The following is a 15,926-nucleotide window of genomic DNA, read 5'->3' as shown; positions in this document are numbered from 1 at the left end:
ATGTGCTGTGGAGTCGGACCCAACTCATAGCAACCCCTCCTTGGGTTTCCGAGGCAGTATCACTACGGAAGTAGATTGCCCCATCCTCCTTCTGAGGAGTGGCTGGTGGGTTTGAACCTCCAGCCTTCTGGTTAGCAGTCAAGTGCCTTAGGCAATATGCTACCAGAGCTCCTCATATTCTTGCTAGTGAGTATGATTTGAGAGGTTTTTTTTTTTAAATAGAAAATGTCTGTTCTAGTTACCTAGCGCTGTTCTGACAGGAATCTACCACAAACGGGATGGCTTTAACAAACAGGAATTTATTCTCTTAGTTTGGAGGCTTTAAGTCCAAGTTCAAAGTGCCAGGCTCTAGGGGCTGGGTGAAAGCCCCTTGGCCTTGGGCTTCAGCTCTGCCTGTTTCTCCCAGTCCACTGAAGCTGGAGGTATCTCTTCACTCAGGTGCTGCTGGCAGCTGAGGCTAACAAGCCCAAGGTCAGCAGAGCATGGGAGGTTCTGAACAACAACACGGTTACATGCACGGTTCAAGTGTGCCATCAGCTAGAGACCATTCTCCAAGGCTTCTCCTTGTATACAGGAAGCAGAACACATCCCTAAGGCAGCTACTCAGCTGCTCACAGTAGATTTCACCATGAAGTTGATTACTAGTCTTATCATGGGGCTGCCCAGCCACTCAAACAGGCCCAGCCAAGTTGACATACAAACTTAACTACCACAATATCTAAGAGAGGATAGGAGTTTTCATTGTCTCATTTGACATCCCAAATTTAACAGGCCTTTATAGAATCATAATCTTAGGAGGAAGATTTCAAGTACTGTAGGAACATATAGGTGGATAAACCTAACCAAACCAAACCAAACTCAATGCCATGGAGTTGAATCCGACTCATAGTGACCCCTTTTTGGGTTTCCAAGGCAGTATCACTGCGGAAGTAGATTGCCTAGTCTTCTTCCAAGGAGTGGCTGGTGGTTTTGAGCCTTCTGGTTAGCAGACAAGTGCCTTAGGCTCTATACCACCAGAGCTCCCTATAGGTGGATATTGAACCTTTATTTATAATATCCTTAGATTATATGGAAACCATGGGTATTGACCCTTTATTTATAATATCCTTATATTATATGGAAACCATTAACTTAAAACATATCCTTCTTTCACTTTTCTTAGCTTTAATTATTAGAAAATTGGTTTATATGGTAATACATATATGCTTATCTTTGAGCCAAATGCTATTCCCAAAAGACTGTGATAGTTTATTTGTTTTTGCCCAGTTAGAGTTTCCGTTTGGAGAGGGAAATGTTGGGCCTAAGTTAGAACTGATATTAATTCTTCTGACAATGATTAATATTGATGAATTCTACTTAGGTATTCTGAAGAATTGAAAAATTTTGTTAGGGATAAATCTTTTTTACATTTAAAAGAAAGAAATTGATGTGGGAAAAAGGATTCTATCACTTGTTGTTGTTGTTGTTGTTATGTGCCGTCGAGTCGGCCCCGACTCATAGTGACCCCTCCTTGGGTTTCCGAGGCAGTATCACTATGGAAGTAGGATTACCCAACCTTCCTTCCGAGGAGTGGCTGGTGGGTTTGAACCGCCAGCCGTCTGGTTAGCAGGCAAGTGTCTTAGCCATGCTTTTTGAAGTGCGTCTTTGATTTTCCAGAGAATATAAGTGTGTGTATGTGTGTGTGTGTGTGTGTGTGTTTATAAATGCATTTTTTTATTTCTAACTTAACTGAATTATGATGAAAGAATGTGGTGTGTAAAATATTGTTTTTTGAGATTTTTAAATTTCATAGTCATTTTTTATAAATGTTCCTTTGTGCTTGAATGGAATTTAAATATTTCTGTTAGATCATTATATATCCGCATTTTTTTCCCCTAGCTACTTAAACTATTAATTACTGTGAGAGTCTGTTAAAATGTCTCACTATAAAAGTATATTTGTTAATTTCTTCTGTTTTTGTTACTGTATTTTTAACCTGTCTGGTTAGGTACCTGCAGATTTGAAATTGTTCTACCTTCCTAGTTGTACTTTTTATTATTATATAATTATTCTCTTTATATCAGCCAATACTTTTTACTGTAGAGTCTCTTTGGGTTGATAGTCATAGAACTTTTCTTTTCCTTAAGCTTTTTTGGTTAATTTTCACGTGGTGTATATTTTAGCATACTTTTACTTTTATTATTTCTGATCTGTTTTAAATTAATTTCTTACAAATGGTAGTTTGTTTTATTTAATAATAGCATAATTTAAAAATATAGTCTAATAATTTTTACCTTTAAATTGGAGCGATCAGTTCATTGACATTTATTGTAATTATGGAAATATTTGGACTCTTTTTCTGGTATCTTGTTTATGCTATTTGGCTGCTTTTTCTAGTTGTCATTGTCTTCTGTTTTTAATCTCCTTTCCTATCCTGCCTTGTCCTTCCATTTCAATTATTTTAATGCTTATCCAAAAGATTTGAACATATTATAAAATGAATCAATTCACTTTACTTGTTCCCAAATACAAACACCTTAGAATGTTTTCAGCTAAATCTTTCAGCTTACAAGCTTAGATGCTTTTATTGTTCAGGATTTTATTTCTGTTTATCTTGATTCTACCCACCACTTGCCAGATCTCATACATTAAGCATATTTTATTCGGTCAGTGTTTTTTTACTTTTACATTCATATCTTGATTTCTTCCCACTCAAATCCCCCTACTTCCCTCCTTCTTTCTTTTTCTACTGTCTCAAGAAAAAAGCTTTCAAGTTTTTTTTTTCCCCTAATCTTTTCTACTCTATGTAGGGCTAACGCCAAGATAGTCATGAGTCCCACCATTTTTTTTTTTTTTTGAGGTTCCCTTTTTCCTAGTTTCTGCATAGAGAGTGTTGCCCTTTAGGTGTGTCTGATGTCTAATCTGTTGTGTTACTGTGCTTGGGCTCTCAGGCTTGGTGTCTGCTACTTTTTAGCTCTAAAATTCTATGATTTTATACTGTTAAGAACTGTTGGTCTACAATTGATTTTCCTTGTAACACATACAACTAAAAGTTTGCTTTTTAAAAGTAATTTTTGGTTATTTCTTACATGTTTTTAGTTATTGTAAGTATTCCATAACAAAGAATATTCTAAAACATTATGATTCACATTTTTATGTGTTACATATATAACATGCAATTCAAATTGTCAGTATTGAAATCTTTCCATTTTTATTAATCTGAGCAATGCCAAAATGATTGTTAATTATTCTTGGAAGAACTCTGAGTCATCTTGAAAACATTGAAGTTAGTAAAACTATTTGACAGAGCAAAATCAGTGAAATAACTTATTCATATTCTGGCATTCCATATGACTGCAGGAATAAAAGAAAAGATGGAATTTATGGTAGCATTGTTTTGCAGTAGAAATAGGAGAGAGGAGAGTTATCACTGGCTTCAGAGGGAAGAAAAGTACATGGTGTGATTGGAGAATAGTTAACTAGTTCCATTTGGCTGGAGTATATACAGTGGAATGCTAGGTAAGAGTGTGGCCAAAGATAAAAAGGGTCTTGAATGGGAAAGTAAGAAGGATATGTAAGGCATTTCAGACCATTGCAAATATGGCTATGTGCTTTCTGTCAGTATAGATGAATTTGCAATATCTGGAGTGTCATAAAAATGGAATCACTCAGTATGTTCTTTTCTTGTATGGTGTTTTTTACTTGGCATAATTATTTTGATAGTCATCCATAGAGTGCACGTGAGTACAGGTTCCTCCTATCTGAAATGAAACCTTTCATAAAGTCAAATGGCATGAAGTGAAGCAGCAGTTACCATTAATTTATATGGGAGATTTTTTCAGTATTCCCAGACCCAAGAAATAATCTATCAAATCAAACTAAGTAACACATAAAACCTAAAATACCACTAACATAGAGTAAAAGCAGGAATGATATGATAAATACACAGCCTGTGTAAGTAGAAATAATATATTTACAGTGTAGATCCTGGGAAAGGAGTTTGGCAATACCACTCCTGCCAATCTGGGTGCACGCTACCTCTTTAATGGTTTATTGCAAAACAAACGCTGAACACTAGTTTTACTTTTTGCCTTTTTTTTTTCCCCATAAAAGCAAAATCCTGTTTGTATTTCTTTCAGTTAGTGAAAACAAGTACTAATGTATATCTTTCTAAAAGCAAAGTGGTATAAAGTGAACTTTTGAAAAGCAGAGGATGCCTGTACTCAGTTCCTTTCTGCTGCTAAGTATTATCACTATGTATAGTTATGCTATTGCTTACTATTATTGTAAGATTGGGTTTTAAGTTTTGGTTATAAGCATTCATGTACAAATGTGTTTTAATTTTGAAGAGCACTAGTTTTAAATTTTGATAAAGTTCAGTTTATCATTTTTTTTCTTCTATAGTTTATATTTTGGTCTTGTTTTAGAAATCTTTGCCTATCTTGAGATCATAAAGTTTTTTCTTTGTGTTTTATTCTGAGAGTTTTATACTTTCAGCTTTCACATTAAAATTTTATGGCCTATTTTGAATTAATATTTATATATGGATGAGATAATTTAGAGGCTTAACGTTTTTCCTTATCCTGGTCCAATACCATTTCTTGAAAAGTTTACCCTTTCCCCGAATTAGCATCTTTTTTTTTTTTTTTCTAAATTTATTTCTGTATGCTTTTGTATGTTTCATAGATTAAATCTGCATCCTAACTCTAATACTGCACTGTCTTGATTATATAGCTATATAATAAGTGGTAAGTCATGCGATTCTTTCAGCATTCTTTTTCATAATTGTTTTTAACTATTTTAGTTCCTTTGCCAATCCTTTTCAGTTTTAGAATCACCTTGCTTGTGTCTACAAGAACATAATACTTTGATAGGAGTTGCGTTAAACTTAGAGACCAATTTTGGAGAATGCATGCCTAAAATCATGGCATGTTTTTCATACTTAAATAAAGGTATTCTTTGATTTCTTTCTGCAGCATTTGGAACAGGAGAGCATGTTGTTTTCTGCATATAGATTCTGTATATATCATGATAGATTTTTAACTAAGTATATAATTTTCTTTTTACCTAGTTTAAATAGTATTGTGTGTTTAAGTACAATTTCTAAATATTTATTGCTATAGAAATAGTAATTGCTGTGGTAGGTGTTTGTGTATGTGTATGTGTGTGTATCTGGACAACCTTGCAACATTCTGAACTCATTCTAGGAAATTCTTTTTTAAAATATTTTTTGGGATTTTTTATATAGCTAGCTCTGGTGGCGTAGTGCCTAAGGCATTTGACTGCTAACCAGAAGGCTGGTGATTCAAACCCACCAGCCACTCCTTGGAAGGAAGACTGGGCTATCTACTTCTGTAGAGATACTGCCTCAGAAACCCAAGGAGGGGTCGCTTTGAGTCGCAATCGACTCCAAGGCAGAGAGTTAGGATTTTTCATTTGGGTATGTCTCTTGGTTTCCTTTTTTTGTGCTATTTCACTAGTTAGGACTTTCAGTACTATTCTGAATGCTACGAACCAACATATCCCTGCCTTGTTGTAGAGTTTAAGGGGAAAGCTTTCTGTCTTTCATTGTAAAGTATGATATTAACTGTAGGGTTTTCTCTTTTTTTAAAAAAATAAGGTTGAAAAAATTCCCTTCTTTCTCTTACTTTGTTCTGAGTTTTTTTTTTTTTCCTTCAATGTGAATGGATGTTGAATTGTGTCAAATACTTTTTCTGCATCAATTTATATATGATCATATGGTTTTTCTTCTTTAGAGTAATAATGTGATTTAATTTTGATTGCATTTTGAATGTTGAACCAACTTTTCATTCCTGGAATAGAACTTACTTGGTTGTGACATTTTGTTCTTTTTACATACTGTTGGATTCTTTTTGCTAATATTTTGTTAAGGATTTTTACATCTGCATTGTTCTGTAGTGATACTCTTTGTCTGCTTTGGTATTAGGCTAATGGGAACTTTATAAAATGAAGTTGCGCTTCAGGTTTTTGGATGATATTGCATACAATTGGCTTTTTTTTCTTTAAATGTTTGTTATAATTTGGCATAATTTTTCCCCCCTTCAGTGCTTAGTATATAGTGTAGTGAAACTATCTGCATCTGGAGATTTTTATTTTTCCAAGAGCTTTTTAAATTACAAATGCAATTTCTCTAATAGTAACGACTATTCAGTTCATTTCATGTTGGACGAGTTTTGATAGTTTGTAATTTTTGAGGAGTTAGACCATACCATCAAAGATTTTGGCATCTGAGGTGACAATCACCTCTCATTCCTCATAATGATAATTTATTTATATTTTATCTTTTTTTCTTTGCCATGCTACAAGTTTATCAACTTTGTTGACTTTTTTCAGAGAAGCAGCTTTTGATTTAATTGATCTTTTATCTATTATCTTTATATTTCCAATTTAAAAATTTTTTGCTCTTTATTATTTTTTTCCTTCTGCATGAATTGGATTGATTTTGTTTTACCCTTTCTAGTTTCTTGAAGTGGTGGCTCAGGTTATCGATACGAGACTTTCTTTTCCAGTGTAAACATTTAGTGATATAAATTTCCCACTAAGTGTTGTTTTAGCTGCATGTCAAAGATTTTGATATATTGTGTTTTCCTTTTTGTTCAATTCAATAATTGTCTAATTTCCTTTGTGTTTGTTCCTTAATTTGTTTCAAGATTTTCCCTTTATCTTTCTGTTATTGATTCCTTTATAGTTTGATTCTCTTATAGTCAGTCAATGTTCTTCATATGAAGAGTGTACCTTATTTAAAGAACGTACTTCAATCCTTTAAAATTGTTTAAGATTTGCTTTATTAAACATAATATAGCTTGTTTTGGTCAATGTTCCATTTATGCTTGTGTGTATTCTGCTGATACTGGGTAGAATGTTTTATCAAAAATTGATTACTGAGGTTTAGGCTTTCACTATTCTTGCTGATTTTTTAATTTAATGTTTCTATCAGTCACTGAGTAAGGAGTACTGAAGTCCCCAACTCTAATTTTGAATTTGTCTCTTGCTCCTTTTAGTTTTAATAGTTTTTTTCTTCATGTATTTTGAAGTATTCTTGTTAAGTGTTTGTATATTTAGGATTGTTATGTCTTCTTGGCAACACTATAAAACCCTAATCCAAAAACAGACAAAGATAACATAAGAAAAAGAAACTGTTAACCCTTTTGAACATAGACAAAAAATTTCATAGCCAAATCTTTCCTGTTCAATTTGCCATCATGTCGGTTCCAACTCATAACAACTCCTTGTGTGTCAGAGTAGAACCGTGCTCCATAGGGTTTGGAATGGCTGATTTTTCAGAAGTAGATCATCACACCTTTCTTTCAAGGTACCTCGGTGTGGACTTGAATCTTCAACCTTTCTGTCAGCTGAGTGAGTTAACCATGGGACTCAAACATAATCTTAGTAACTCCAACTTAGCAGTATATAAAAAGAATAATACATCATGACCAAGTGGAATTTATCTCATGAGTGTATGATTCGCTTCAAATATGAAAATCAATCATTGTAATTAAAGATACTAAGGAAATAAAAGAAAAATCATATGGTCATCTAGTAGATGCAGAAATCATTTAACAATATCAAATATCCATCCACGATAAAAACTCTCAGCAAACTAGTCTGAGAAGGAAATTTCCTCAGCCTATAAAGGGCATTTCTCCCTCTTCTACCCATTTTCCCCTACCCAAGTGAAAATTCACATACTTAATGTTGGAGGGGGAGCACCTGGGGGTGATGCCAGTGAGTGTCAGTGAGTCAGGCGCTGGCAGATGGGAGTGGTAGGAAACTGAGCAAAATGGTTTGGAACAGCTAAGAGACAAACTTTTTTGTCAGTTGTCTTAACGGTGGTGGCTTGCGTGTTGCTGTGATGCTGGAGGCTATGCCACTGGTGTTTCACATGCAAGCAGGGTCACCCATGGTGCAAAGGCTTCAGCGGAGCTTCTAGACTAAGACAGATTTGAAAGAAGAAGAATGGGCCGGTGAAAACCTAACACATAGCATTGCAACACTGTCTGATATATTATTGGAAAACTTTATGAATCGTCTTGAAACATTGTCCAATACAGTGCTGGAAGATGAGCCCGTCAGATTGGAAGGCACTCAAAATAGGACTGGGGAATACCTGCCTCCTTAAAGTACAGCCGACCTTAATGATGTGGAAAAAGTAAAGCTCTCAGGACCTTCATTTACTGATGTGGCACATATCAAGGTGAGAAAAAATAGCTGCAAACATCCATTAATAATTGGAATATGGAATGTACAAATTATGAATCTAGGAAAATTGGAAGATGTAAAAAATGAAATGGAACACATAAAGAACAATATCCTACACATTAGTGAGCTGAAATGAACTGTTTTTGGCCATTTTGAATCAGACAATCATATGATCTACTATGCTGGGAATAACAAATTGAAGAGGAATGACATGGCATTCATCATCACAATGAATGTATCAAGGTATATATTGAAGTACAATGCTGTCAGTGATAAGATAATATCCATACACCTACAAAGAAGACCAGTTAATACTACTGTTACTCAAATTTACGCACCAACCAATGAAGCCAAAGATGAGGAAATTGAAGATTTTGACCAACTTCTGCATCCTGACATTGACTGAGCATGTTAATTATCACTGGTGATTGGAATGCAAAAGTTGGGAACAAAAAAGTATCACTGGTAGTTGGAAAATGTGGCCTTGGTGATAGAAATAACACTGGAGATCGTATGATAGAATTTTGTAAGATCAACGACTTATTCATCACAAATACCCTTTCTTCAACAACACAATTGATGGCTATACACATGGACTTTGCCAGATGGAGCACACAGGAATCAGATTGACTATATCTGTGGCACAGGCAATGGAGAAAGCTGTATCTTCAGCCACAGCAAGGCCAGGAGCTGATTGTAGAACAGACCATCAACTGTTCGTATGCAAGTTCAAGTTGAAGCTAAAGACAATTAAGACAAGTCCACAAGAGCCAAAATATGACCGTGATTATATTCCTCCTGAATTTAGAGACCATCTAAATAATAGATTTGATGCATTGAACACCAGTGACTGAAAACCAGAAGAATTGTGGGATGACATCAAGAACATCATCTATTAAGAAAGCAGAAGAAGGTCATTAAAAAGGCAGGAAAGGAAGAAAAGAAAGACCAAAATGGATGCCAGAAGAGACTCTGAAACTTGTCCTAGAACAGAGAGTAGCTAAAGCAAGTGGAAGAATAGAAAGATAAAAGAGCTGAACAAAAGATTTCGAAGAGCAGCTTGAGAAAGCAAAGTCAATTATTATAATGAAATGTGCAAAGACCAAGTGATAGAAAACCAAAAGGGAAGAACACGTTTGGCATTTCTCAACCTGAAAGAACTGAGGAAAAAATTTAAGCCTTGAATTGTAATATTGAAAAATTCCATGGGCAATATGTCGAATAATGCAGGAAACATCAAAAGAAGATGGATGGAATACTTAGTCACTATACCAAAAAGAATTGGTAGATGATCATCCATTTCAGGAGGTGGCATGTGATCAAGAACCAATGCTGTTAAAGGAAGAAGTCGAAGCTGCACTGAAGAAATTGGTGAAAAGCTAGTTTCCAGGAAGTGATGGAATACCCATTGAGATGTGTCAACGAACAGATGTCCCACTGGAGGCACTCACTGGGCTGTGCCATAAGATTTGGAAGACAGCTACTTGGCCAGCTGACTGGAAGAGATCCATATTTGTACCCATTCCTAAGAAGGTGATCCCACAGAATATGGAAATTATCAAACAGTATCATTGATGTCACATGTGAGTGAAATCTTACTGAAGATAATTCAAAAGTGGTTGCAGCAGAATATTGACAGAGAACTTCCAGAAATGCAAGCTGGATTCAGAAGAGGATGTGGAGCAAGGCATAACATAGTGGATGTCTTACAGTGGTGTAGTGATTAAACCATTTATTTAATCACTAAGCAAAAGGTTGGTGGTTTAAACCCACCTGCTGTTGTGTGGGAGAAAGATGAGGCAGTCTGTTTCCTTAAGATTTGCAGCCTTGGAAACCCCGTGTGGCAGTTAGTTCTACTCTGTCCTATAGAGTCACTATAGGATCACTATGAGTCAGAATCAACTTGATGTATTTTGTTAGCTTTTGGTTTAGCAGTAACAGATGGGTCCTCTACTACCCCAGCAGTGGAATTACTAATTTGGTCTTTTTAGAATGCATTTCATCCACGTGGATTACTGTCTACATTAACATGATAGTTACTATTATACTTTCTTAATCAAGGTGAATTTTCTGTTCCATGGCACTTTTGTGTCTTGAAAGACTCATTAATTTTTCAACAGAAACCATCAAACAACAGTTTACATCCCTTTTATGTTCCTTTAACTTTCTATAGTTATCCATACATATGCCAACTTTAGGAAAACATGTTAAAGGATGTATATTACCTATTACAGTGAAAAAATGGACTATGTCAGGTACTCTTTTTGGTACTTACATTATTTTGATCATACATGTTTGTGTATATATATATTTATAAAATAAAAATGAACTCTCTATAAAGGTCATCTTTTTAATGACATGTTTTTTTTTTTTCCTTGCAAACATAGGAAGTTCACAAATGGGTGCCACTATAGTAGATGCTTTGGATACCCTTTATATCATGGGGCTTCATGATGAATTCCGAGATGGGCAAAAATGGATTGAAGATAACCTTGATTTCAGTGTGGTGAGTGTATGATTCATAATTAATCTCTTAGAGTGACTATGAAAAGGTAGAATGTCTGATCACAGTTGTTTTAGAATATTATACTATCAATGTAAGTAAATCTTGACACTAAGCCCTTTTTTTCTTTTAGAATTGTCAATTAATTCATTTTTAAATAAGATGTATACTCTTCTTCAGTATTTCATTTTACCTATTTGAGGCAACATGGTACATTTAAGAAAAAGAGTAATGAACTAGAAATATCAGCAAACCATAAAATACCTTATTAATAAGGATTTTTTTTTTTTAATGATTTGGTACAGCATCGATGACCCTTTATAATTAGGCCTATACCCATCTGTGCCAACTGTACTACTAAATGGGTAAGATGGGCAAACCTCACCTTTATCACTAATTGCATGGTAAGAACCATCATGAATCTAGTTTCCACTTGAAAATGGATCCAAATTTCATCTCACATCTCCATGATCTTGTGTTTAGCTATGTGTTTGCCACTTCCTCTCTCAATCTAGCCACCCAGTTAGGTCAAAGTACATCCCCAGCCACCCTGAGCCAGGTCAAAACATTCTTGGTCACCTAGGGTCAGGTCATCTGGTACCAGTTATAGGTTGAGGAGTCTGCACAACTCCCTGTACTTTAGACAAGCTGGTTCCTCTTTCTCTCTGTTTGTCTCTATCCCCCTGGGGTTAGGTCATGAGCAAGAAGGACTCTATCATTCTTCCACTGCCTGTGCAGCTTGTTTTTGACTACAACCACTCAGAGCTGGGTCTACGCAAGTTAGAACTCTGTTGTAGCAGCCCTTGCTAACTCATTGCCCCTTGGAGGTACGTTAATTTTCTGTAACAGCTCAAAAAAGTCACAAAGACTATTACTTTGTACTTAGAGTTAATTCATTTATTATAATCGCAAAGGGTACAAGCAAAGATACACATCAGGCAAGGTTTAGGAGAGGTCCAGATGCAAGACTTCCATTTTCTTCAGGAACGTATCATAGTCTCTCCCATGCATGGAAGTTCTTGACAATCTAGGAAGCTCCAAAAGGAAGTGTATGAGAGTTCCTTATAATAGTCATTGAGACCTCAATGCATAAGCATGTGTCAGTGAGTATGAATGGTTGACTACATCATGCCCTCCTCCCTTCCTGAAGTTTGTTGTCAAGAGATGAATTGGGGGTTGCCAACTCATTTGCACAGTTGTGTTACCTGGCTGTTTTAGAAAAACAAAGATACCTTGAGAAATCCCAAGGGCTGTTTTCTAGAATCTGGAGACAAAGGCCAAACTGACCATCCTTTGGATTTTCACAGAGCTCTTAAGTGGGACTGTTTGAACTTGAAGCCCCCCTAAAAAAACCAAACTTACCTGCCATCGAATCGGGTCTGATTCATAGCAACCCCTCCTTGGGTTTCTGAGGCTGTATCACTACGGAAGTAGATTGCCCAGTCTTTCTTCCGAGGAGTGGGTGGTGGCTTTGAACTGCTAGCCTTCTGGTTAGCAGTCAAATGCCTTAGGCACTATGCCACCAGAGCTCCAGCACAGCTGTATTCTAGCTATAAAATAAAATAAAAAGTTTCTTATTCTTTCTAAACTGGCAGAATGAAAGATCTAGTACTCTGTAAAAGCATATATTAAAGAATGGAACAGTTTGAAATTTGCAGTATACACAGGTACTACAGTATGCTCCAATGTATTGAAGGGAGAGAGGAGCTTACAAACAGAAACAGGAACTAACAGACAGTTTTTCTGATTGGCTGATATTTACAAAGCTTTCTGTAATCAATCACAAAGTTATCATGAGACCCCAGAAGTTTCAGTTGAAAAACTGTAAATATTTCAAAATAACTTGTTTTTCTAATCTGCAGACATCTTGGGCCAGCAAGATAAGCATTTCACAAAATTAGTTTTACAGGGAGCCTGGAGTAAGCATTCCTTCTGAGAACCAGTTGTGCAAAGGAAGGGAGTGGACAGTAGTATTCCTGTAACAATCCAATGTAATCTTAACTACATTCCTGACCCCCACTCTTATTTTCTAAGGTCAGGTAATGTTTTACAACAGTCTAACTTCTGGTAAAAAGCAAAAATAAGGTTAAAGGAAAAAAAAAAGGTGAAGTCTAAAGTAAAATGAGTCTAATCTGGACCTGGGTTAACCAGTTCAGTTATGCCAAATGGTTCAGGTTTTGAGGTTTGCTTACACAAAATCTGTCATAGAATTGCTGTCTCATTGCAATATCATTAGGATTAATTGAGGTAATCTAGTATATGTTAAGTGCCCAGTAAATAGTAGCAATTATTCTCCTTATTTTCCTTATTACGTGCCCTCATCTAAAAGATGTGTTTGTTGACTGTTTCATCATAGTCAATACCATCTTTCATGATACTCTTGTTCTTCTTTCTGACTGTAGTATTCTTTATGCCTTGTCTATGTGCTTTTCTAACTCCATAATTATTTCTTCTTTGATACCTCTGCTGAAGCTAACTAGATAATAACTAATTACATTATTTTATAATATTCTTGCATTTGGATATTTCTCAACTAGGATAATTTTAACTATCAATTAGGTTTAGGTTTATCTGTGAGTAGCATCAAAATCAAAATCAAAATCAAATCTGTTGCCATTGAGTTACTGCTTGTTTTCTACTCCTGCTGTTAAAAAAGTAAGAATGTTCAGTGAGAGAAACTCAGGTATGTCCAGAAAATAGGATAAATACAAGTTGTTATGAGGTAAAAAATGAATCATAGATGATGAAGAACAAATACTGCAATGAGGAGGAACAGAAGCTGGAAAGAAAGTTACAATTTCAAGGCTGGGTAAGAATAGGGAAAACAGGTAACTTACCAGAGGGAACATTAAAAAAAAAATAGAGATGAGTGAAAAAATAGATGGAGGAGTGAGAAAATAAAAAAATTATAAGTATTACAGAAACCAGAAACCCAAACTTGTTGCCTTCTAGTCAATTTTGACTCACAGTGACCTTATGGGACAGAGTAGAACTGACAAAAATGGTTTCCAAAGCTGTAAATCTTTATGGAAATAGATTGCCTCATCTTTGTCCCAGGGAGTGGCCTGACTGGTAGGTCCAAACCACCAAAGGTTCACTTAGCAACTGAGTGCTTAACCACTGTGCCACCATGTTTCCTTAAGTGTCAGGGGACAGAAATATAAACCATAGGGCCAAGAAAAGAGATAAAGGAAAAAAGATAAGAAAATGCACTGCCCTCAGTGACTCATAATGTCTCTTCCTTATTAGATTTCCAAGGCAGTTTCACTATGGAAGTAGATCACCCAAGCTTCCTTACCAGGAGTGGCTAGTGAGTTTGAACCGCCAACCTTCTGGTTAGCAGTCAAATGCCTTAGGCACTACGCTACCAGAGCTCCTAAACACACTACCTTAGAGTCGAACCTGACTGATAGTGACTTCTCCTTGGGTTTCTGAGGCGGTATCACTATAGACGTAGATTGCCCAACCTTCCTTCTGAGGAGTGGCTGGTGGGTTTGAATCACCTGCCTTCTGGTTAGCAGTCAGATGTCTTAGGGACTGTGCCACCAGAGCTCCCATCTAAAAAATACAAGATGGTAGGAAATTTTTAATTTGTTCTGTAGTACCTCATATGCTTCTAAAACTTTTAATTTTGGAAATATCATAGACCTTACAGTATAGTGTTCCCAACTGACGTTGTTGTTGTTGTTGTCGAGTCGGCCCTGACTCATAGCAACCCCTCCTTGGGTTTCTGAGGTGTTATCACTATGGCAGTAGATTGCCCAACCTTCCTTCCGAGGAGTGGCTGATGGATTTGAACCACCAACCTTCTGGTTAGCAGTCCAGTGCCTTAGGCACTATGCTACCAGAGCTCCCCCCAATTGACACAGTTATTGCTAAGTAAAACTGTCTTGAGCCCTTGTTATGTTTAAAATACAGATTCTTATTTAGAAGATCAAAAGGAGCTCTGCTGGCACAGTGCTGAAGGCATTTGTCAAACCCACTAGCTGCTCTGAGGAAGGAAGATGGGGTAATCAATTCATAAAGATTTACTGACTGGGAAACCCAATAGGGGGTTGCTATGAGTTGAAATCAACTGGATGGCAGTGAGTTCTGTTTTATTTAGTAGGTCTGTACACAACCCACGACTCTATTATTAACTCCCTGCAGGATTCTGGTGTATGTACAGATTTGGAAACAACTGCTGTAGTAGATTCCAGTGGAGTTTTCTGCCCAGCCCTACTTTTCTGAGAGCTTAATCTTTCCACCTCCACTCCAACTTTACCATGGGAGTGATGGTTACTGTGAACCATTATTTCCCATATCTGCTCAATAAGGACTAATGTAAAGGTAAGGACCTAACCAGTGACCAGAGAGAGCTCTCCAGAAATTTAATTTAATTCTACAGATGGCTGGGTTCAACTACATTGCTGCTGAGAATGTAAAATGGTACAGCCACTCTGGAAAACTGTTTGGCTGTTTCTTAAAAAACTAAATATACGTCCTGCATAGAATCCAGTAATCACACTCCTGAGAAATCACACTCCCAGAGAAATGATTATTATGTTCACACAAGAACTTGTACACTGATGTTTACAGCAGCTTTATTCATAATAGCTAAAAACTAGAACTAACCCAGATGCCCTTCAACAAGTAAATGGTTAAATAAACTGTGGTATGTTCACACTGTGGAATACTTGTTGCTGTTAGCTGCCATGGACTCTGACTCATGGTGACCTTATCTACAACAAAATGAAATGCTGCCCAGTCCTATGTCATCCTCACAATCATTGGTATGTTTGAATCAATTAGTGCAGCTATTGTGCCAACCCATCTCAACATACCAAAACAAGCAAACAAACAAATAAAAACAGTTACTATTGGGTCAATTCTGACGCATAGTAACTCCATGGGTTTCAGAGTAGAAGTGCACACCATAGGGATTTCAGTGGCAGTGAGCTTTAAGAAGTAGATTGCCAGGCCTATTTTGCAAGATGCCTCTAAAGGGAAGGAACTGTTTCTATACACAAGAATGTAATTGAAACTCAAAGGTATTATTGTTACTATTGTTGTAGATCCAACTCACAGTGACCCTTCCTTGGGTTTCTGAAGTGGTATCACTATGGAAATAGATTGCCCAACCTTCCTTCTGAGGAATGGCTGGTGGGTTTGAACCACCAACCTTCTGGTTAGCCGTCAAGTGCCTTAGGCACAACTTACTCTACTAGAGCACCTAAAGGTTTTA

The 15,926-nt window shown here is 36.4% G+C and overlaps 1 protein-coding gene across 1 annotated transcript in view; it reads left to right on the top strand.

The window, feature by feature from the left end:
- The window catches only part of MAN1A2 (mannosidase alpha class 1A member 2), a 448,144-nt gene that overhangs the window by 125,642 nt on the left and 306,576 nt on the right, over positions 1-15,926 (top strand). The window contains exon 4 of the mRNA XM_007948607.2: positions 10,587-10,705. Within this exon, the coding sequence (XP_007946798.1) occupies positions 10,587-10,705 (119 nt within the window). The remainder of the gene's footprint in view (positions 1-10,586; positions 10,706-15,926) is intronic.

Source organism: Orycteropus afer, unplaced genomic scaffold, assembly GCF_000298275.1.
Source record: "Orycteropus afer afer isolate SDZICR_OR568_19922 unplaced genomic scaffold, OryAfe1.0 scaffold00010, whole genome shotgun sequence".
In the NCBI taxonomy this organism is placed as follows: Eukaryota; Metazoa; Chordata; class Mammalia; order Tubulidentata; family Orycteropodidae; genus Orycteropus; species Orycteropus afer.
Note: the sequence above shows the minus strand (reverse complement) of the source record. Positions and strands in the feature narration are given on the sequence as shown.